The 23,990-nt window shown below is 46.0% G+C and overlaps 1 protein-coding gene across 1 annotated transcript in view; it reads left to right on the top strand.

The window, feature by feature from the left end:
- Positions 1-20,913: 20,913 nt before the first annotated feature.
- LOC124771031 (L-dopachrome tautomerase yellow-f2-like) overlaps positions 20,914-23,990 on the top strand; it is a gene marked incomplete at its 5' end in the record, with an annotated part of 47,957 nt that continues 44,880 nt past the window's right edge. The window contains one exon of the mRNA XM_047249271.1: positions 20,914-21,115. Coding sequence (XP_047105227.1) covers positions 20,914-21,115 — 202 coding nt within the window. The remainder of the gene's footprint in view (positions 21,116-23,990) is intronic.

Raw genomic sequence — 23,990 nt, 5'->3', positions numbered from 1 at the left:
ATTCACGACCTGAAGATAGAAACGAGCCTAACTCAGGTTTAGCAAAGACTGGTACATGAAAGACAATCCAGTGAAGACGACTTAATGTGACTCAAAGGTGCCCACTATCAGTGGTATCCATCATTAAATTAAATAATGCTTACTCACTGAACTCATTAACTACTAGATGGGTAAAAAAGTGGTGACAGTAGACTCCCAGAACAGATTTCCCTAATTTTAATAGATGATTTACTGAAAGCTAGAACAATCACGTTTTAACCTGTAAGACAAACCAATATTAGAAATCAGTTCATGCACAGTACATGCCACCTTCAAGCTCACTAATCAACCTTGAAGATGAGGTTTAAATATTATAACTCCAACGGCCTTGCACAACTGTCTATTGCCTGTTACCAGTCAAAGGCCACATTTGAGCAACTTTCCTTTACACAACAGAAATGAGCTAAGTGATGGCCTAAAATTCACATATTGTAATTATATAATTTGCCCATCAAATAACGTGTAACAGATGGGTTAATGCATCAATGCAAAGGTTCACTCGAAACAAGGCAATTCAATGATCTGAGTGAACAGGTGAATCACACACCAAAAAACTAAATTTTCATGTACTTGCTGGTGAGCTTTTGAATAGAACAATGAATATCATTACTTGCGCCTGTAATAAAGCAAGACACACTCCAGCTAACAGTTTGCTCACTACCCACAGTAAGGTTCTATGTAATCATGGTGGTGAATTACAATCCACAGAAACCCTTGAAGCTCGCCAAGCAAGCCACTCACCGTTAATTCCAAGCAGTGACAGCTTGGGCACCACCATTCCAACAGTTGGGTGTTCGGCTCCTTTCAAATGGTGACTGCTGTAACGATTTGTAGTGACCTCAGTCACCACTTGTTTTACTGTTATTGATGTTCCTCTTGTCACTCTTTTCAAGAAACATTGTGTTAAATTATGGTGTAGTGATACCTGTACGCCACAACGCTGTGAAATGGTGTGAATTCCTTCTGAGGGAGACATCCAGGCTATCCAGAGGTGCATTAAAATTACCTCTCTCCACATTAGCAGCCAGAAAGTCATACACGTATCAGTTGTTCCATCAGCCAAAGCTTAACCCACCACTGACACATGCGTCCAGTTTGCTGTTCTGGATGAGGCCGTAGTGTAGGTGGTTTGTCGTTGCTTTCCTCCGACCTGATACATGGACGTGATACATACATGTTTGTCATGGATGAGTATCAAATAAGACTATTAGGTAGGAAACTGCAGCCACATACCCTATTCGTGTTGACCTACACTAAGAGGAATTCCAAGCTTAACAGTCCCATTTAACAAATGGAACCTCTCAACAGCTTCACGTTCTCACACAATAAAAGATTGTGGAGCAATATCGAACATTAGTACGTGATCTGGTGATCTACAACAGCTGTACACCACCAACGTGACTAAATATTACTGACGAAAAATTCTTCTACATCAGGGTTCAATCAGCTTACTCCTATTCGAGGTTACTGAGTTGACCAGCGCAATAGCTGACTTATTTTTGAGAAATCTGTTGTCTGGTCTATTTCAGAAAGTTTTAAGTTTTAAAACAGCATTGTTCATTTGTTTCAGCAAGAGAGTGGTAGTAACGAAAACATTGGTTGGAAAAAGAAAGTGATAAACTCAGTGCGCTCTGAATATACTGAGAACCTTTTTAGCTTCAAGCTCTCTGACTTGGAAACCATAAACAGTTGCATCTCGACTGCCTCTTATAATTGAATTAGTCTCAACTGCTGGCTGCTCGTGAAGGATTCCCGTCTAAAAATTGGCGTGGTCGCAGGGGATCGTTTCTTTGTCTTTCAGTACTCTAGTTGCTCGATAACGTCAACCTACTGACCGACCGTAACACAACATAATTAAGTTCACTGGATGAAAAAACCGTCACCATGAACGCGCATCACATCTGCGCGTGCGCAAAACAGCACTGATTCCCCGCAGCATGGATTGCACGAGGAGACATAAACAACCCGCTCAAGTAGGCCGAATGGCGTGTTCGTCTTTTCTGATGTTTGGCGTGTTGTTCAAGGCTGTTCCAGATATTTGTATTAGGATTCAAAGCCCTGTACTTTATGAGTCCTTTCAGGTGTGTAAGAGTTCTGAATGTTAAGCAGTTACTGTTAATGTCACGTACAGGATCATATGGCTATTCAGGAACACAAGACTGTTAATCTTACGCCCATCGTTAAGGTGATGAGGAAACAATGAAACCTGGTCGTCCAGTAGCTCGACTTGATGTAGCAAGCCAGATGACTCATTGCGGCATTATTATCTACAAACAACATATAAGTTCATACAGCTTGTATCATCCCTCACGTCACCAGGAAGATTCCCTGATGTCTTCGATCAACACCGAAAGCCTCCTGTTTTTAGAAGTAAACTTAGTACGTAAGAGAAGTGATTGCAGTAAACTGCACTGAAAATATTCCCTTTCATACGATATTTTGACTCAAGAATAATCACTTATGCTATCTGACCTCTATTTAACTGAGATGTTCAGAAGTAGGAAAAACTCTCATTGCGCAATGAAGAACAAAGGGGAGCCTGAACAAATATTTGAATGAATGCAGAACCATAGTTACACTCTCTGACTTCCTGGCGTTATCTGCAAGTGAGGTTATGAAATCCCTTATAAGCAGATTACGTGCAACGAGGGTGTGAGACCACACTTTGTAAGCCTAATGCTGGTCACAGACAGAACATGGAATAAAATAGTCACGTCTAACATAATCGGGAGCAATGTGAAGTCTTGAAGTCTCGTCAACTCTGACTTACCTTACTGGCCATAGTATGCATGCAACTAATTCAGAACATTTTGGCAGCTCTTTTTTTAGTAATAATTCCGCTGAAGGTAGAATGTGCGTGATAACTTGTTCTCAGACCAGATACTGTCTCCCTTAAAAAATGTTAGAGCATATGGAAATAGCGTAGAACTAGGGTGAGCTTTCTAAATGACTAGGCGATACGAATAAACTGAAAGTACTTCAGGACAATTCGTTCCTATTAATCATTGACTCAATAAACAGTGGGAAGAACAAAATTGTTGTGTCTAGACAAGACAGCCTAGACACAATGAGAGGAAGCCGAAAGGCACGCGTTTAGCTAAAGCAGGATGGCGTGAGGTCTGAAACAGGATACGTAATGAATGCTATAAAGAAAAGTTCGTAGCTTCTGGAATACTTAACTTTAATCCATGCTTTGGGTACATCTGGAGATTGTGGCGATACAAATGAGACTCTTTAGATACATGCAATGTTACTAATGGCGCCTTGCTAGGTCGTAGCCATTGACTTAGCTGAAGGCTATTCTAACTATCCGCTCGGCAAAGGAGCGAGGCTTCGTCAGTGTAGTCGCTAGCTACGTCGTCCGTACAACTGGGGCGAGTGCTAGTCCGTATCTGGAGACCTGCCTTGTGGTGGCGCTCGGTCTGCGATCACACAGTGGCTACACGCGGGTCCGACATGTACTAATGGACCGCGGCCGATTTAAAGCTACCACCTAGCAAGTGTGGTGTCTGGCGGTGACACCACAAAAATTACATCAGTCCTTTGATGGACCACGTGGAAAGAGAATGAAAGGACACTCCATACACATTAAAATACTCGACAAAATATCAGAACAATGGGAAAGTGGTGAATGTCATACTCTAATTTCAAGGATGGGCAATTGAAATATCGATATAGTTCAGTGAACATGGAACAACATCTCTCTGTTTTAATAACGGATGTTAAATCTGTACATGACTGAATGAACACATATAGCCCTGAAAGTATTCCAAACAAAATATTACGCCAAGTTGCGGTAGCATAGCCACATCCTCAGCATAACTGTTGTAGATTACAGTATGGGAATGATCTTCGGAACATCAACTCAATACTCACAATATCCTCAAAGCAGACCCAAAAAGAATGGAGATCCAGAACGAGTACGCACACGAAACAGAACAGAATGGTTTTGTCTAGCGATCACTGGAGAGTGTTTCCACCAAACTAGTGACCCGTGATTGGACCACTACGCACATACACCTACAGATCGCCAGCCAAGGCTGTACTATGATTAGCACTCCATAACTCAGGTACAGAATGTTCTGCTTTACTTTAGCCGTTCAAACATCGTACAAAAATAAATGATGTGAAGAACGACTTTTAACGAAAGGCTTCGTCCACTGCAATCAAACAGCTTTGTAGGTGGCTGGGAATGTCTGCTCCGAATGTGGATGTTATTTATTTCCTTCACTTATTTACTCCAGTAACCTGAATCTGTCACGATGCTGTTTCGCCCAGAGTATTTTCGTGAATTCCTTGCAGTCCGGTACATTTTCCACTATTGTTGAACCTGCTGTTGACCCGTAAATTCCTCCACTTACTTCACAGGGTGAGCTTCGCACGTCTGAAGCCAGTTACATCACATTGTGCGCCCAATGACAGACGCTACGTAGGCGCACTGAATGGCCTTTTCTTAGTGTCTGGGATCTATATTTCTGAATTTACGAAGTCGGAAAGTCTCCGGACCGCCACTGTTTATGCGCAGACACTGCGATCCTTACAGATCTACTAATAACGATACTGTGTAAAATATTGTAGAAGATATTGTGCCGTGCTGTCAACTTGTTTGAATCTAAATGAGTGATGCCGCACTTCTACAACGACTCGCTCAAAGATAAAAGATACAAAAAAGAAAGCTCTGTGCATAAATGAATCGATACATAGTCTAAGCTCTGCTCAAATACGTTTTACTTGTAGACGATTGGATATTATATGCGAAGATTTATTTTATCTTCACTTAGAGATTTATTCACTGCTGTCTACAATATCTTGGGAGTGGGTTGAGCTCTCTTCCTGGGCTTTATCAGATTGGTTGCACAAGAGTGCTTCTAGTAGGCAGTGCTCTAAATTTCAACGTCTTTGTCGTCAACACTTGATACCGGGAAATGATACTTGTCGACGGACTGTGATTAATCTTACAAGTAAGGAACTGGATGACGTCACGGTTTCAGTGTTGGAAAAAGGTTTAAACTTCGCACGCACGCCTAGAAGCATTCCCAAAATGGAATTCATTTCTTCTGTTGAGCAAGCTGTGTTTCATCTTCCGGAAGAACAGGCAGAAGAGATTAGACAGGAGGTTTCTCACCTTTTGCGTCGGGCTCGGCCTCCACAAAATAACATTTCTTCAGCTGAACGAGCAGCCATTCTGTCTATTAGAGAGGACCCTGAACTGTTCATTTTACCAGCGGATAAAGGTAATGCGACCGTTTCAATCTCAAAGGCAGATATTGAATAAGATGTATGATTTACTTATGGATCCGTCATATCCCACGGATCGCATAAAACGGACTACGATTTCTCTCCTGAAGAAGAGTTCCTTACCTGAGGACACTACCAAAAACCTACGTCCTGGTGCGACCGTTTCACCTAGATTACAAGGTTTGCTAAAGATCCATAAGGATGTGGTCCCATTGCGCCCTATTGTTTCTAATTTGGGGGCACCAACTTACGACGTGGCAAAATATTTAGCGTCGGTTCTCAGCCCTCATGTGAGTAAATGTGAACACCATATTCTTAACTCCATGGATTTTATTCAGCGTTTAAAATTGCTTCGTCTTGGTCCCTCTGATTTACTTGTTATTTTTGATGTGGTGTCACTTTTTACTCGGGTCCCTCTTGAAGTTTTGAACAAACCGACGGTGTGGCTATGGTTTGTCCTTTATCCCCCATAGTCGCTAATCTTTTTATGAAGGACTTTTAGGATATGGCCCTGAAAACATCATTTTTGAAGTCTGAGAAGTCTGAGATATGTTGATGATATGTTTCTTGTTTGGCCACATGGAATAGACTCTTTGCACCAGTTATTGGACCATTTTAACTTTCATCCGAACATCAAATTCACGATGGAAATTGAAGAGGGGAGGGGGGGGGGGGGAGAAAGTTACCTTTTTGGATGTATTAGTTTACAGAAAAGAAGACGGAACTCTTGGATACAGTGTTTACAGGAAACCGACTCATATCGACAGGTATTTACATGCTACCAGTTGCCATCCACCTTTTCAACGTACAGGAATTCTTCGGATCTGGTTAAACGAGCATATGCTGTCACGGATGCTGAAAATTTACCACAGGAGCTGCAACATCTTAAGGACGTGTTCAATAATAACGGCTATACGGACCGACAAATTCGAAGTGCTTTTGAGTTTTTAACTCTACCTGAACCTTCTGAAGACATCTTTAGGTCTGTGGGTTTTCTTCCGTATGCTGGGAATGTGTCCGCCAATATAGGTAGAGTTTTGAAGAAATGCGAGATCAGATATGTTTTTCGTCCGCCAGCTAAGATTCGAGCACTTCTTGGCTCTGTCAAAGATGATTTAGGTTTGAGGAAGTCTGGCGTTTACAAAATACCGTGTAAGTGTGGGAAAATTTACATTGGACAAACTATTCGTACCTCAACGACAGGTGTATTGAACATCATCGCCATACGCGATTATTACAACCAGATAAATCTGCGGTGGCTGAGCATTGCCTTACAGAGGGACAAAGGATGCAATACAATGAGACGCAAGTAGTTTCACATGTTTCACGGTATTGGGATTGTGTTTTAAAAGAATCTGTTGAAATCAGATTAGCAGATAATATCATTAATCGTGACAATGGATACCCACTAACGGAAACGTGGAATCCTGTTTTATCAGACATGCAGAAACAACGACATCTGAATCAGCCGGCTATGAATAATCATTTGTAACGATACATCGTTTTCGACAGTATTCACCACAGGAGGCGCTGCAACTCTTTTTGCGCCTGGGGGCAGCAGGAGTGACTGAGCGCGTGCACACAGTATCTAGCGCATGCGTTGTTGTACTTACGATGCATGTAAAGGTGCAGTCATTTGCGAGTGGAATGAGTTATCGGCGAGAGCAGCGTAGCTTTTCTCACCTGATGATGGCGGCCAGGTGGACCGCTCAAATATTGTGCTCAGATGACAGTTTGATCCGGCTGGAAACCCGACAGGAATTTGATATACTAACACGCCGGGAGAGTGTACATAGACACTCTAAGCTCTGGTATTTTTTTCTGGACGTACACTGGTGAGCCGAAACAGTATCTATTTAACAAGGACTTCCGGTTCCAGCATCAAACTGAGAACCAAGGGAAACTACCCAAAAACTGTGGTCGCGCCGGGAACTTGGAACTAACTTAGATTTATTTGTGGGACAATTTTGACAATTTTTCCAATCAAAAATTAGAATTTTCCTAAGCCTGCTTACCTTCACACTCAGCACATCTAAAACGGAAAACATCACAAGAAAAAAAAGTGTTCTTATTTTATTTTTATATCATTGAGGAAGATATACGTTCATACAACTTTCCAGCCATCCTGATTTCGATTTTCTGTGGTTTTCCTGACTCGATTAGGGTGAAAGAGTTGTTTTTTTCAGGAGGACTCGGTTTCCTTGTCCTATTCGACCATGATCTGCAATGACCTAATCGTCGAAATTAAATATTCTGCCGTCCTTCATTGGAAGTTTACGCTAAGGTGGCGAAAGTCGCAGGATACCGCCTGAAATCATTTCGGACTTACTTTTGCCCAGCGCAGTGCAGCAGTTGTACGTGTCATGGACTTAACAAATCGTTGGAAGTTCCCTGCAGAAATATTCAGCCTTGCTGCCTCTGAAGCCGTTCATAATTGCGGAAGTGTTGGCACTGAAGGTTTGTGCACGAACTGACCTGTCGATTATATCCCATAAATGTTCAATCGTATACATGTCGGGCGATCTGAGTGGCGAAACCATTCACTCGAACTGTCCAGAATAGTCTTCAAAGCAGCTGCAAACAACTGTGGGTCGGTGACATGTCGCATTGTCACCCATGAAAATTCTACCGTTGTTTGAAAACATGAAATCCATGAATGGCTGCAAAGGTTCTCCAAGTAGCCGTACATAACAATTTACGATATGAAGACGTCCGAAAGAACAGATGCCATCTTCATATCGTTTAAGGCTAACCGGCTGATGACCTCCTTCAGTGCGGATGCACTCGATTTGCCCGAACTCTTACGGGACTCGATGGATTGTTTGCAGCGAATAATGGGTATTATGGCAGGGGCACTACGAATGTGGCGTGTCGACTATAAGTTGAGAATGTGGGTCTCACGAGGAGCGTACCGGCGATAAATCCCTGCAGTCGCACTATCCTCTGTGCCCTCGGTGGCTCAGATGGATAGAGCGTCTGCCATGTAAGTAGGAGATCCCGGGTTCGAGTCTCGGTCGAGGCACACATTTTCAACTGTCCCCGTTGATGTAAATCAACGCCTGTCAGCAGCTGATGGTATTGATTTGATTGTAATTTCATAACAATTTACAGTCAAAGATCGGTTCCGTTAGATCAGAGAATTCAGTCCATTCCATGTAAACACAGTGCCTTGTTGACAATTTGGGTCCATGGCTTCGTGAGGTCTGTGCCACACTCCAGCCCCACCATCAGTTGTTGCCAACTGAAATCGGGACTCATCTGACCGGCCCCGGTTTTCCATTCGACTAGGGCCCAACTGATACGGACACGAGCGCGGAACAGGCACTGCAGGCGACGACGTGCTGTTAGCAAAGGCACTCTTGTCGGTCGTCTGCTGCATACACTGTTAAAGCTAAATTTCCCCTTACTGTCCTAACGAATTCGTTCGTCGTACGTTCAACACTGATTTCTGTGGTTATTTCACGCAGTGTTTCTTGTCTGTTAACGGACAACTCTACGCAAACGCCGGTGCTCTCGGTCGTTAAGTGAAGGCCGTCGGTCACTGCGTTGTCCCTCGTGAGAGGTAATGCCTGGAATTTGGTATTCTCCGTACACTTTTGATACTGTGGCTCTACCTACGATTTTCGAAATGGTATGTCCCATGCGTCTAGCTACAACTTCCGTTCCGTGTTAAAAGTCTGTTAATTTTCTTCGTGCGGCCATAATCACGTCGCAAACTTTTTCACATGTGTCACCTGAGTATAAATGACGGCTGCGTCAAAATGCTGTCGTCTTATACACTACTGGCCATTAAAATTGCTACACCACGAAGATACGTGCTACAGAACCGAAATTTAACCGACAGGAAGAAGATGCTGTGATATGCAAATGATTAGCTTGTCAGAGCATTCACACAAGGTTGACGCCGGTGGCGACACATCCAATGTGCTGACATGAGACAAGTTTTCAACCGATTTCTCATACACAAACAGCAGTTGACCGGCGTTGCCTGGTGAAACGTTGTGATGCCTCGTGTAAGGAGGAGAACTACTGCGTACCATCACGTTTCCGACTTTGATATAGGTCGGATTGTAGCCTATCGCGATTGCGGTTTATCGTATCGCGACATTGCTGCTCGCGTTGGTCGAGATCCAATGACTGTTAGCAGAATATGGAATCGGTGGTTTCAGGAGGGTAATACGGAACGCCGTGCTGCATCCCAACGGCTTCGTATCACTAGCAGTCGAGATGACAGGAATCTTATCCGCATGGCTGTAACGGATCGTGCAGCCACGTCTCGATCCCTGAGTCAACAGATGGGGACGTTTGCAAGACAACAACCATTTGCACGAACAGTTCGACGACGTTTGCAGCAGCATGGACTATCAGCTCGGAGACCTCGGCTGCGGTTACCCTTGACGCTGCGTCACAGAGAGGAGCAACTGCGATGGTGTACTCAACGACGAACCTGGATGCATGAATGGCAAAATGTCATTTTTTCGGATGAATCCAGGTTCTGTTTACAGCATCATGATGCAGCATCCGTGTTTGGTGACATCGCGGTGAACGCACATTGGAAGCGTGTATTCGTCATCGCCATACTAGCGTATCACCCGGCGTGATGGTATGGTGTGCCATTGGTTACACGTCTCGGTCACCTCTTGTTCGCACTGACGGCACTTTGAACAGTGTGCGTTACATTTCAGATGTGTTACGACCCGTGGCTCTACCCTTCATTCGATCCCTGTGAAACCCTACATTTCAGCAGGATAATGCACGACCGCATGTTGCAGATCCTGTACGGGCCTTTCCGGCTACATAAAATCTTCGACTGCTGCCCTGGCCAGCACATTCTCCAGATCTCTCACCAATTGAAGACGTCTGGTCAATGGTGGCCGAGCAACTGGCTCGTCACAATACGCCAGTCGCTACTCTTGATGAACTGTGGTATCGTGTTGAAGCTACATGGGCAGCTGTACCTGTACACGCCATCCAAGCTCTGTTTGACTCAATGCCCAGGCGTATCTAGGCCGTTATTACGGCCAGAGGTGGTTGTTTTGGGTACTGATTTCTCAGGATCTATGCACCCAAATTGCGTGAAAATGTAATCACATGTCAGTTCTAGTATAATATATTTGTCCAATGAATACGCGTTTATCATCTGCATTTCATCTTGGTGTAGCAATTTTAATGGCCAGTAGTGTATCTTGGGCACGAGATAATGCCGCCATCCGTATACCTGTGTATCGCTATCCGTGACTTTCGACACCTCAGTGTACAAGCGGGAGGAACATCGGTGCCACTGAAACTGACCTCAGCATTCCCACCGCGCGTAAGGAGAAACACACCGGGCAAGACTGACAGACTTTTCTCCACACACACTTACGATAATATTTAGTAACGAGCATTCATGCCGTATATGCTGCTGCAGATATGATTTTTGCTCAAGTGGTAGAAAGACCCTAGTTACGTCTGTGAGCCAGGTGTGTAACATAATTAAATGCAGTCTCCGTGGCAGTTACATGAGTAGGTAGGAAGTCTGAGAGAGTTGTGCTCTGCGAGCGCTTTGTGTACCGACACTGCCGCACACGCCAGCACGCACCGGTTGCAGCCAGCTCGGCGGCTGCGAGACATCTTGGCCAGCTTCCAGTCGCGCTGAGAATGCAACTAGGGCGGCGGTTGGTCAGGCCAGCGGCTATCAACACGCAGCAGCGGCTCCCCAGACACTCACCTGGCTTATTTGTCCCATCAGTCACCTACTGTTCCGGTTATCAACCACCATCCGGATGCAGGATACAACAGATTAGTTAAAAGCAATTGTGCAAACACCTGACATGATTTGTACAGTTTCTCTGGGCAATTTCGATAGTGTTAAGCTACAAAGGAATATGGGATACTTTTAAGTACTCTGATGTACCCTACATCCTGTGTTAGCAGAAGAGCCAACACCGTGTTATGAGTGGAGGCCGAAATGCACGCGTTTTAGCTCAAGCAGGATAGCGTGAGGAGGGAAGAACTGTACTGACGTGAGGTCTGGAACATGACAAATAATGAGAATTCAGAAAGCGGACGTAATTAGTTTGATACTTAACTTTAATCCATTAATGATGAACGTCGTTCTTGACGGTACGTGAGTCACAATATTATCTGTTCAGAAGACATAGAACTGAATATGGCGCCTTGCTAGGTCGTAGCAAATGATGTAGATGAAGGCAATGCTAAACTGTCGTCTCTGCAAATGAGAGCGTATGTAGACAGTGAACCATCGCTATCAAAGTCGCTGTACAACTGGGGCGAGTGTTACGGAGTCTCTCTAGACTAGACCTGCCGTGTGGCGGCGCTCGGTCTGCAATCACTGATAGTGGCGACACGCGGGTCCGACGTATACTAAAGGACCGCGGTCGATTTAAAGGCTGCCACCTAGCAAGTGTGGTGTCTGGCGGTGACACCACAGTTAATACTGAAACCGTGTGGACAAATAAACAGCGGATGGTTAATATGCATTTTATGAAATACTTCAAGCCTGTTTAAGATCACCCTATGGAAACATTGCAAATCACCTAGTCCTGTCTTTACGGAGAGCTACAACCTGAAACTGGTGACACAGAGTTTTGGTGATTATCTAAAAGGTTCTAATTTTAAAGAGCATGTCTTCAAAAAATGCTTCAAATGGCTCTAAGCACTATGGGACAACATCTGATGTCATCAGTCCCCTAGACTTAGAACTACTTAAACCTAACTAACCTAACCGACCACAGCGGCCGGTCTAACAAAATGCTCATCATGAATAAAAATATTGTCTACGGCTACGCTACTGTTCCCCTGCAACCTAATTGGAAAAAACGCAGTCTGCGTCAGATCATTTGAATTTAGGAGATCTACCAGCATCCTTTTTCTTGCACCATCATATACAAAATTAATATTGAAGTCACTACATACAACTAATTTCTGATACTTCCTGTAAAGTGAATCAAGAACCCCCTTACAGTCTGGAACCGCGCGACCGCTACGGTCGCAGGTTCGAATCCTGCCTCGGGCATGGATGTGTGTGATGTCCTTAGGTTAGTTAGGTTTAAGTAGTTCTAAGTTCTAGGGGACTGATGACCTTAGAAGTTGAGTCTCATAGTGCTCAGAGCCATTTGAACCATTTTTGAAGAACCCTCTCTAGCTGAAGTAGAAATGCTCTGAAGTCAGAGTCAGGGACCTATAAACAACAACAACTAAAAGTTTAGTTTCACTAAATTCAACTGTCCCTGCACAACATTCAAATATCTGTTCAGTGCAGTGCCATGATACGTCTATGGACTCAAATGGAATACTGTTTTTTACGTACATGGCCACTCCTCCACCCTGCATGGAACTCCTGGCCTGAGGCAGAATCCCAAACATTGCTAACTGTGTACCGGGCATCTCGATTGATGTTTTCATGCAACCTAATCTCAGTCGCCTCTCTCATGACACTATTCCAGAATTACGGCCTCTGCGCCAGAAACGTGTTTCATAGTAGTCCCTATTCATAGCTCTGGACAGTTCAGTGATAGTTTATTTGCCAGATTGCAGCATACTCTTTGTATTTTTTCGGAAAGCAGTTCATCAGGAGGCCTCTTCCTCTAATTTCCATTACCTATAGCCGTAGACAGCTGTCTTCCATCAAGGCTCCCCTTCATATATTATTTCCTGTTTACTTGCGTTCACAGTCCTGTAATATTTTAGTAATGACAACACTTTCTGCGAGGTTATTACAACTATAGTTGTCAGATGTCACATCTGGTCGACGCACAGTGGAAATCAACAGTGCAGATCTATATAATTATATATATATATATATATATACAGGGTGTTTCAAAAATGACCGGTATATTTGAAACGGCAATAAAAACTAAACGAGCAGCGATAGAAATACACCGTTTGTTGCAATATGCTTGGGACAACAGTACATTTTCAGGCGGACAAACTTTCGAAATTACAGTAGTTACAGTTTTCAACAACAGATGGCGCTGCAAGTGATGTGAAAGATATAGAAGACAACGCAGTCTGTGGGTGCGCCATTCTGCACGTCGTCTTTCTGCTGTAAGCGCGTGCTGTTCACAACGTGCAAGTGTGCTGTAGACAACTTGGTTTATTCCTTAGAACAGAGGATTTTTCTGGTGTTGGAACTCCATCGCCTAGAACACAGTGTTGTTGCAACAAGACGAAGTTTTCAACGGAGGTTTAATGTAACCAAAGGACCGAAAAGCGATACAATAAAGGGTCTGTTTGAAAAATTTCAACGGACTGGGAACGTGACGGATGAACGTGCTGGAAAGGTAGGGCGACCACGTACGGCAACCACAGAGGGCAACGCGCAGCTAGTGCAGCAGGTGATCCAACAGCGGCCTCGGGTTTCCGTTCGCCGTGTTGCAGCTGCGGTCCAAATGACGCCAACGTCCGCGTATCGTCTCTATCCATACCAAATTCAAACGCGGCAACCCCTCAGCGCCGCTACCATTGCTGCACGAGAGACATTCGCTAACGATATAGTGCACAGGATCGATGACGGCGATATGCATGTGAGCCACATTTGGTTTACTGACGAAGCTTATTTTTACCTGGACGGCTTCGTCAACAAACAGAACTGGCGCATATGGGGAACCGAAAAGCCCCATGTTGCAGTCCCATCGTCCCTGCATCCTCAAAAAGTACTGGTCTGGGCCGCCATTTCTTCCAAAGGAATCATTGGCCCATTTTTCAGATCCGAAACGATTACTGCATCACGCTATCTGGACATCCTTCGTGAATTTGTGGCGGTACAAACTGCCTTAGACGACACTGCGAACACCTCGTGGTTTATGCAAGGTGGTGCCCGGCCACATCGCACGGCCGACGTCTTTAATTTCCTGAATGAATATTTCGATGATCGTGTGATTGCTTTGGGCTATCCGAAACATACAGGAGGCGGCGTGGATTGGCCTCCCTATTCGCCAGACATGAACCCCTGTGACTTCTTTCTGTGGGGACACTTGAAAGACCAGGTGTACCGCCAGAATCCAGAAACAATTGAACAGCTGAAGCAGTACATCTCATCTGCATGTGAAGCCATTCCGCCAGACACGTTGTCAAAGGTTTCGGGTAATTTCATTCAGAGACTACGCCATATTATTGCTACGCATGGTGGATATGTGGAAAATATCGTACTATAGAGTTTCCCAGACCGCAGCGCCATCTGTTGTTGAAAATTGTAACTACTGTAATTTCGAAAGTTTGTCTGCCTGAAAATGTACTGTTGTCCCAAGCATATTGCAACAAACGGTGTATTTCTATCGCTGCTCGTTTAGTTTTTATTGCCGTTTCAAATATACCGGTCATTTTTGAAACACCCTGTGTGTATATATATATGTGAAATCTTATTGGACTTAACTGCTAAGGTCATCAGTCCCTAAGCTTACACAGTACTTAACCTGAATTATACTAAGGACAAACACACACACCCATGCCCCAGGGAGGACTCGAACCTCCGCCGTAACCAGCCGCAAGTGCAGATCTCATGAATGCGATAAGAACTACTACGTAAGATGGGGCTAACGAAAATTTTAATGAATAACGTCGTATAAATCATAAACCTTACAGTAAATTTTAATTTACACATGTCCTTCCGAATATTCCTGGTGTATGGAATGCTTCCAGCGATTTTCCCCCTGTTGGCAGCAACGATAGAATTCTGTTGACTGAATCGTGTTCAGAATTAATTGCGATTTCGCTTTTCTCTTCTATGGAGTCGAAACGCCACCCTTTCAACTTCAGTTTCATTTTCATGAAGAGGACGAAATCGTAAGGAGTTAGATCAGTAAGGTACGTGGGGGACATTTGAAGCTGTTTTTTTTTTCTTTTTTCTCTCTCTTTTTAGCTAGATCAGAAAGGTGCGTGGGGGGACACTTGGAGGTTTTCTTTTTCACGAGGTACGTCAGAATGAGCATGGTGCGTTCAGGTCCATTATCATGGTGCAGCAACCAGTCTTTGCTGTTCAATCTGTGAGGCCGTTTGCGTGTATCGTATTCCCTCAATCTCTTCAAAACATCGCAGTAGTAGTTTCCTGTGACTATATGACCAAATGAAACAAACTCCTTATGGACAATTCCCTGAATCCAGAATGAATTCTCTCTCCACATCTGAGTGCGCAATAATTAGAAAATTCCTGGTATAGTTACTGTCATCGGACACTACCAGGAAACCGTGGCCGACCCGCCGAGAGCGTTGGCGGTGAGTCGCCGAAAAATACGAGAGACAACGACAGCGATGGACGACCAACAACAGGATAGAGTGACAAGTCCGGAGCGTAAACCAAAGTCGAGAGCCCAGACGTAGCGACATTTGGAATCGAGGAACGCTGCATACCAAATGTAGAAGTATGGAAACGGAATTTCCCTATAGATGGTGCTGGACGTCGTGTAGCACCCGTGAGACCGCGTCACCAGCGTCATCTGCTTCATGTAACGGCTGACAACAAATGTCAACACACAGTAAAACAAGCTCCATACATCGGTACCTGTTTGAAACCCGTAAACGTGTCGAGTTTTGTGCCTACGAACTACGATTTGCGGACAGCATTGATTTTCTATTCTCATTTGAAGTAAATTGCTGCAGAATCGCATCGAATGCTTGTCAAAGCGAACACGCTCTTGGGAAAACACAGTGTTTCGAGTAGTGCAAACAGTTCAAAAGTGGTGATTTTGACGTGAGAAACGACTTGCGCGAGAAACCACCGAAAAAAGTTCGAAGACAACGAATTGCAGGCCTTATTGGATGAAGATGATACCCAAACTCTACAGGAACTCGCGGAACAACTGAATGTGACGCAAAAACCGTTTCTCTTCGGTTGAAAGGTATGGGAAAGGTGCAGAAAGTAGGAGAATGGGTTCCGCATGAACTGAATGAAAGGTAGAAAGCAAATCGAAAGACCACTTGTGAAGCCGGCCGCGGTGGCCGTGCGGTTCTAAGCGCTCCAGTCCGGAGCCGCGCTGCTACTACGGTCGCAGGTTCGAATCCTGCCTCGGGCATGGATGTGTGTGATGTCCTTAGGTTAGGTAGGTTTAAGTAGTTCTAAGTCCTAGGGGACTGATGACCACTGCAGTTGAGTCCCATAGTGCTCAGAGCCATTTTTTTTTTGGACCACTTGTGAAATTCTGCTCGCCAGATACAGAAGAAAGTCGTTTCTCCACCAAATACTGACATGTAGTGAAAACTGAGAATCCTAAGGGTCGTAAATCGTTGACATCCACTGCAAGACCAAACCGCTTTGAAAAGAAGACAGTGCTCTATGTTTGGTGGGATCAGAAAGTTGTCATCTGTTATGAGCTGCTAACACCTGGAGAAACCGTTGACACTGCTCGCTACCAACAGCAAATGATCGATTTAAATCGAGCATTAAGTGAAAAACGACCGGAATATAGAAAAAGGCAACACAGAGTCATATTGCACTATGATAACGCCCCATCACACAGCAAAACGCGCCAGGTAAACGATCGAGGCGTTCAGTTGGGTCATACTAGGACATCCGTCTTATTCTCCAGACTTGGCTCCGTTCGATTATCATCTGTTTGCATCACTGGGACAAGCTGTCGCTGAACAACGCTTCAATTTATGTGAAAAGGTACGAAAGCCGCTCCCTCACTGGTTCGCTTCAGAAGAAGAACTGTTCTTTTTTTTGCGTGGCGTTCATGGCCTGCCGAAGAGGTGGGAGAGAACTCTATAAATAGCAATGGAGACTATTTTGAATAAAATATTGTTTATCAGTTTCAAACAACAGACATGTAATTATTGCAACCAAATTCCAGTTTCATACTTATACACCTGGTACAAGGAATGATACAAGAGCCCCAGCCGAAGCACAACGGAGGTCCGGGCCCCTGAGTTGCTAGCCTTGTAGCGTGGAAACAGGCGCCGGTAGGCAGGCGCGTCGTGTGTGGCCTGTGACTAGCGCTGAGGCGGTGAGCGCAGCGCTCGCAAATATTAGGAGCGCCGCCTAGCGGCTGCAGTCTAGGTCCACGCGCTCTGGCGGGTTTCCGAACACGTTGGGTCGGGATTTCAGAGCTGGCTGATTTAAACTGTGTGACGGACCGTGAGTCGAACATGGAAGAAGCCCATGTCTGTTGACTCCGTAACTGACACAGTGCGGCTGATAGTTACAACGCCAACAGAACAAACGAATGTGGAAATTACACACTTGAAGGTTTTTAGCCATTTTTAGCAACGCAAAGGTCGACGTAAAGTCCCGAGCGACTGGAAATAAAGCGCAGGTGACGCCTGTATATAAGAACGGTAGAAGGACGGATCCTCATAATTACAGACCAATATCCTTAACATCGGTTTGTTGCAGGATTCTCGAAGATATTCTCAGTTCGAATATAATGAATTTCCTTGAGACAGAGAAGTTGCTGTCCATGCATCAGCACGGCTTTAGAAAGCATCGCTCCTGCGAAAAGCAGCTCGCCCTTTTTTCACATGATACCTTGCGAACCATGGATGAAGGGTATCAGACGGATGCCGTATTCCTTGACTTCCGGAAACCGTTTGACTCGGTGCTCCACTGCAGACTCCTAACTGAGGTACGAAACTATGGGATTGGTTCCCAAATATGTGACTGGCTCGAAGACTTCTTAAGTAATAGAACCCAGTACGTTGTCCTCGATGGTGAGTGTTCATCGGAGGTGAGGGTATCATCTGGAGTGCCCCAGGGAAGTGTTGTAGGTCCGCTGTTGTTTTCTATCTACATAAATGATCTTTTGGATAGGGTGGATAGCAGTGTTTGGCTGTTTGCTGATGATGCTGTGGTGTACGGGAAGGTGTCATCGTTGAGTGACTGAGGAGGATACAAGATGACTTGGACAGGATTTTTGATTGGTGTAAAGAACGGCAGCTCTCTAAATATAGATAAATATAAATTAATGCAGATGAATAGGGAAAGAATCCCGTAATGTTTGAATACTCCATTAGTAGTGTAGCGCTTGACACAGTCACGTCCATTAAATATTTGGGAGTAACATTGCAGAGCGATATGAAGTGGGACAAGTGTGTAATGGCAGTTGTGGGGAAGGCGGATAGTCGTCTTCGGTTCACTGGTAGAATTTTGGGAAGATGTGGTTCATCTGTAAAGGAGACCGCTTATAAAACACTAATACGACCTATTCTTGAGTACTGCTCGAGCGTTTGGGATCCCTAGCAGGTCGGATTGAGGGAGGACACAGAAGCAATTCAGAGGCGGGCTGCTAGATTTGTTACTGGTAGGTTCGATCATCACGCGAGTGTCACGGAAATGCTTCAGGAACTCGGGTGGGAGTCTCTGGAGGAAAGGAGGTGTTCTTTTCGTGAATCGCTACTGAGGAAATTTAGAGAACCAGCATTTGAGGCTGACTGCAGTACAATTTTAATGCGGCCAACTTATATTTCGCGGAAAGACCACAAAGATAAGAGAGATTAGGGCTCGTAGAGAGCATATAGGCAGTCATTTTTCCCTCGTTCTGTTTGGGAGTGGAACAGAGAAGATGCTAGTTGTGGTACGAGGTACTCTCCGGCACGCACCGTATGGTGGATTGCGGAGTATGTATGTAGATGTAGATGTTTTGTAGAGCACGCGTCCAGTAAGTTTCGTGGCACCCATACCACAGACTCGCGCTGGACACCTTAACAGTCACACCCCACACTATCGGGAGAGGCACTGTCCATTTTGAGGCGGGCAGCAATGCTAGAGTAGTGGATCACTGAGCATACGAAATAGCCTCGGCCCCCGACCTAGAGATCATTCCAGTGTTCAGGTATTAGTGTTTGTTATATTTGGCTGACGTCAGCATCAGTAATTTTCTGCCCTCATCGCATCTAGCCAAGTGCACCACGGCCATTCCCGGAATCCTGGCATCAGCATCAGCCCCTTGTGCACCGGTCCTTCGCTCCTCATGCACCCACTCCCTACCCCGAATGCCCTTGCTTGTCATCACACTGTCAGTCAGTGGTGTCGAGCAATTCTGCATGATGTGCAGTATTCCGGCCGCTAAGGACAGTTCTACACTACTGGCCATTAAAATTGCTACACCACGAAGATGTGCTACAGAAGCGAAATTTAACCGACAGGAAAAAGATGCTGTAATATGCAAATGATTAGCTTTTCAGAGCATTCACACAAGGTTGGCGCCGGTGGCGACACCTACAACGTGCTGAGACGAGGAAAGTTTCCAACCGATTTCTCATACGCAAACAGCAGTTGACCGGCGTTGCCTGGTGAAACGTGGTTGTGATGCCTCGTGTAAGGAGGAGAAATGCGTACCATCACGTTTCCGACTTTGATAGAGGTCGGATTGTAGCCTATCGCGACCGCGGCAGTGCTGCTCGCGTTGGTCGAGATCCAATGACTGCTAGCAGAATATGGAATCGGTGGGTTCATGAGGGTACACCGGAACGCCGTGCTGGATCCAGACGGCCTCGTATCACTAGCAGTCGAGATGAGAGGCATCTTATCCGCGTGGCTGTAACGGATCGTGCAGCCACATCCCTGAGTCAACATATGGGGACGTTTGCAAGACAACAACCATCTGCACGAACATTTCGACGACGTTTGCAGCAGCATGGACTATCATCTCGGAGACCACGGCTGCGGGGCAAAACGTCATTTTTTCGGATGAATCCAGGTTCTGTTTACAGAATCATGATGGTCGCATCCGTGTTTGGCGACATCGCGGTGAACGCACATTGGAAGCGTGCATTCGTCATCGCCATACTGGCGTACCACCCGGCGTGCTGGTATGGGGTGCCATTGGTTACACGTCTCGGTCACCTCTTGTTCGCATTGACGGCACGTTGAACAGTGGACGTTACACTTCAGATGTGTTACGACCCTTGGCTCCACCCTTCATTCGATCCCTGCGAAACCCTACATTTCAGCAGGATAATGCACGACCGCATGTTGCAGGTCCTGTACGGGCCTTTCTGGATACAGAAAATCTTCGACTGCTGCCTTGGCCAGCACATTCTCCAGATCTGTCACCAATTGATAACGTCTGGTCAATGGTGGCCGAGCAACTGGCTGGTCACAATACGCCAGTCACTACTCTTGATGAACTGTGGTATCTTGTTGAAGCTGCATGGGCAGCTGTATCTGTACACGCCATCCAAGCTCTGTTTGGCTCAATGCCGAGGCGTATCAAGGCCGTCATTACGGCCAGAGGTGGTTGTTCTGGGTACTGATTTCTCAGGACCTATGCACCCAAATTGCGTGAAAATGTAATCACATGTCAGTTCTAGTATAATATATTTGTCCAATGAATACCCGTTTATCATCTGCATTTCTTCTTGGTGTAGCAATTTTAATGGCCAGTAGTGTAGGAGTTGAGACGTCAGCGTCATCACATCTGCCGACCTGCAACCCCTACTCCTACCCCGCCATCCTTGCGCCCCCACTCGTCGACGTCGTCGTGCTTAGAACACGAAGAAGACGGCCATCGGGCAGATTTGTCGACGAAGGCTGCGCTTTCCAAAGCGCCCACGGCGACTGCAGCAGAGTGAGCGCGCGACTGGTGCCGGCAGACGCGGCGCGCCATGACGACGTCGGCGCTGCTGACGACGGCGGCGACGCTGCTGACGTCGGCGGCCGTGCTGCTGGCGACGGTGACGCCGCAGGCGCGCGGCGCGGCCGGGCCGCACGCGCTGCGCGAGGCCTTCTCGTGGCGGCAGATCAACTGGACGTGGCCGGCCGGCGGGCCGCCCGCGGGCGCCGACTACCAGCCGCGCAACAACCTGCCGCTGGGGCTCGCCGTCTGGCGCGACCGCCTCTTCCTCACCGTGCCGCGCCGCAAGGCCGGCGTGCCCGCCACGCTCGGATACGTCGACATCGACCGTAAGTCGCACCGCTGTGTTCCAGCAAGCGCACCGACCGCACTACTGATAAAATGCCCAAGCTACACCCGTCGGGTCACGTGACGTCCTCCACTCGTTACTTTGGAGACGCCATATTGGATTTCGTCGTATTTCGTTGTTTCCACATTATACTATGTTCGTGCATAAGTTCTACGTTCACGTCTGCATCTACATGCCTACTCTGCAACTCGCAATTAAGTGCCTGCCAGAGGGTTCATCGAACCACCTTTAAGCTACTTTCTACCGTTCTCTCTCGTAAAGCTCTGATTTCCTACCCATCCTACTCTGCCGATGACCAGCTCCTACGCCTCACTTATCTTCTCTCCCTCCAGCTTAACTCCTGTTCCTCTGCCATTTTTGTCCTCCTCGACCTCGAAAAGGCCTACAACCGCGTGTGGGATTCCGCTCTCCTGTTTAAACTCCAGACCTACGCCCTTCCTATCAACTATGTCGTCTGATTGCCTCCTTCCTCTCCCACCGCCCCTCCTACGTTACCATCTATAACTCTGATTGCTGCATCCCTCTGTGGGTGTGCCCCAGGGCTCTGTCCTCTCCCATCTCCTCTACCTCCTGTACATGGCAGATAGGTTCCAACCACCCCCTCCAGTACACCTCCTGCAGTATGCCGATGACACCGCCTTCCTTGACCTCGCTTCTACCCTTCAGTGGTCCCACCACCTTCTCCAGAATCATCTTGACCTTTTTACTGCATGGCTCCTGAAAATCAATCCTTCCAAGACCCAGGCAATCATTGTAGCTTATACCACTCGCTCCTTCTGGCTCCTTGATTCTTTTACCATCTGCGCCCTTCCTGTCCGCCTCTCCCCCATCCTCTCCTACCTTGGCCTCACCATTGACCGTCACCTCACCTGGATCCCTCATCTCCTATCCAATCCAAAGCCCACAACTGCCTCTGACTCTTTAAACTCCTCTCTGGCCGGACATGGGGGTTGAACCCCTCTACCATCCTCCACACCTACAAATCCTTAATTCATCCCATCCTTCATTATGTCAGTCCCACTTGGATATCCACCCCCTCCCAAATTCTATGTGTCCCTCCACATCCTCGAGCACCATGCAGTCCGCCTTGCCTTTGCTACATGCCTCCCATCCCCCATGTGGATCCTCTATGACCTGATTCCTTTCCCCCATCTGCTGCTTTTCCTAGAACATATCCACATCCTCTACACCTCCTGCGGACTTGATCCCCCTCATCCCCCGATTTCTCTTCTCCTCTTCAACCCCTGTCCTCTGCCACTCCTTCACCGTTGTGTGCCCCCTACCCTTCTCCAAAAGGTTGCTTCCATCTACTCCCTCTCCTGGATGGTTCCCTCTCTCCCTCCGTTTATCCCTCCTCTCAACTCTGATCCTCACCTTCCCCTCCCTCCCTCTGTCCTTTTCCAAGGCTAGCTCTCTCCCCTCCCCTACCACACTGTTTTGTTTTTCCCTGCCTATCCTCTCTCTGCCTCCCTTCTCTCCCCCAAGTTCTTTTGCTTTCCCCTCCACTACCTTCCCCACTCCTTCAAACGTCCACCCAGCCCCACTCTTTTCTATGTCCTCTCCCTCCATCGCCTCCCCCCTTTTTCTTTCCCTCTCCTCCCCCCTTTTCCTCTTTCATCACTCGGTGCCCCCCCCCCCCGCCCCCAACAGCCACCGTGTCACCGCTATAGTGCTTTTTAAAGTGAGTGTTCAATGTTGTAGGTCCCCTGTCAGTATTACAACGAGCCACCATACTGTCACTAGGTCGTGTTTTTAACTGTTGCGAACAAAAACCAGACTGTCGATGTGTTTTTTAACTGTGACTGTCTACTTACTATGTGTTTCAATCACTATCACCGATCTTTTGCTTTTGTATTTTCTTCGCAACTTTTTCGCCTTGTTTCACTTTTTAACAGCCACCGTTTTGTCGCCTGCTTTTATTGTTCTATCTCCTAATTCTAATTTTTAGCTTTTCTCTAGGCTGCAGAGTGGCGTATTGAGCTGCTGCCAACCTGCCCCCCCCCCCCCCCTCTGGGGCAGAGGGAAATCGAAATCCAATAAAGTAAAAAAAGCTCTGATTCCTCTTATTCTATTCATCATCATCATCAGTTATCTGCTATATTAGCAGGTCCTTTGCCCCTCCATTTTCTGCGATCCATTGCTTCCTTCTTAAGGCTGCTGTATGTTGTACCGTCCATCATGTCATCCAGTATCTGGAATCTCTTCCTTCCTCGCTTCCTTTTCCCTTCTAATATCCTTCTGAAACTGTTTTTATCAGTCCGTCATTCTTTCTTAATATATGCCCAATCCAAATTTCTTTTTCTTCTCTTAATTACATCTAGTAACTGCCTTTTCTCTCCCACTCTTCTCAGTACCTCTTCATTTTTTACTCTGTCCATCCAACTTATTTTTCCATCTTCCGCCATGTCCAGATCTCAAAAGCCTCCAGCCTTTCTCTGTCTTTTTTCCTCATAGTCCATGTTTCAGCGCCATATAGAAGAACACTCCATACATTTTATGAGTCTCTTTCTGAGTTCTCTGTCCATACCGCTGCAGAAGATTCTCCTTTTCTTATAAAACGCCTCTTTTGCCATTGCTATCCTTGTTTTAATTTCTGTGGTGCACTTCCAGTCGGTGTCTATCCTGCTTCCAAGATACTTAAAATTTTGCGCCTGTTCTAGTGTTTCTCCATTCAGCACAATTTTTATTTCCTTATTTCCTCCTATTGCCAATACTTTTGTTTTATTTGTGTTAATTTTCATTCCATATTTTTTCCGTTAGTTGCAATGGCGTCCACCAAATCCTGTAATTCTTTTTCCCCTGTGGCTAGAAGGACCATGTCATCAGCAAATCTCAAGCACCCTACTCTTCTTCCT

The sequence above is a fragment of the Schistocerca piceifrons genome, unplaced genomic scaffold (genome assembly GCF_021461385.2).
Source record: "Schistocerca piceifrons isolate TAMUIC-IGC-003096 unplaced genomic scaffold, iqSchPice1.1 HiC_scaffold_866, whole genome shotgun sequence".
NCBI lineage: Eukaryota > Metazoa > Arthropoda > Insecta > Orthoptera > Acrididae > Schistocerca > Schistocerca piceifrons.
Note: the sequence above shows the minus strand (reverse complement) of the source record. Positions and strands in the feature narration are given on the sequence as shown.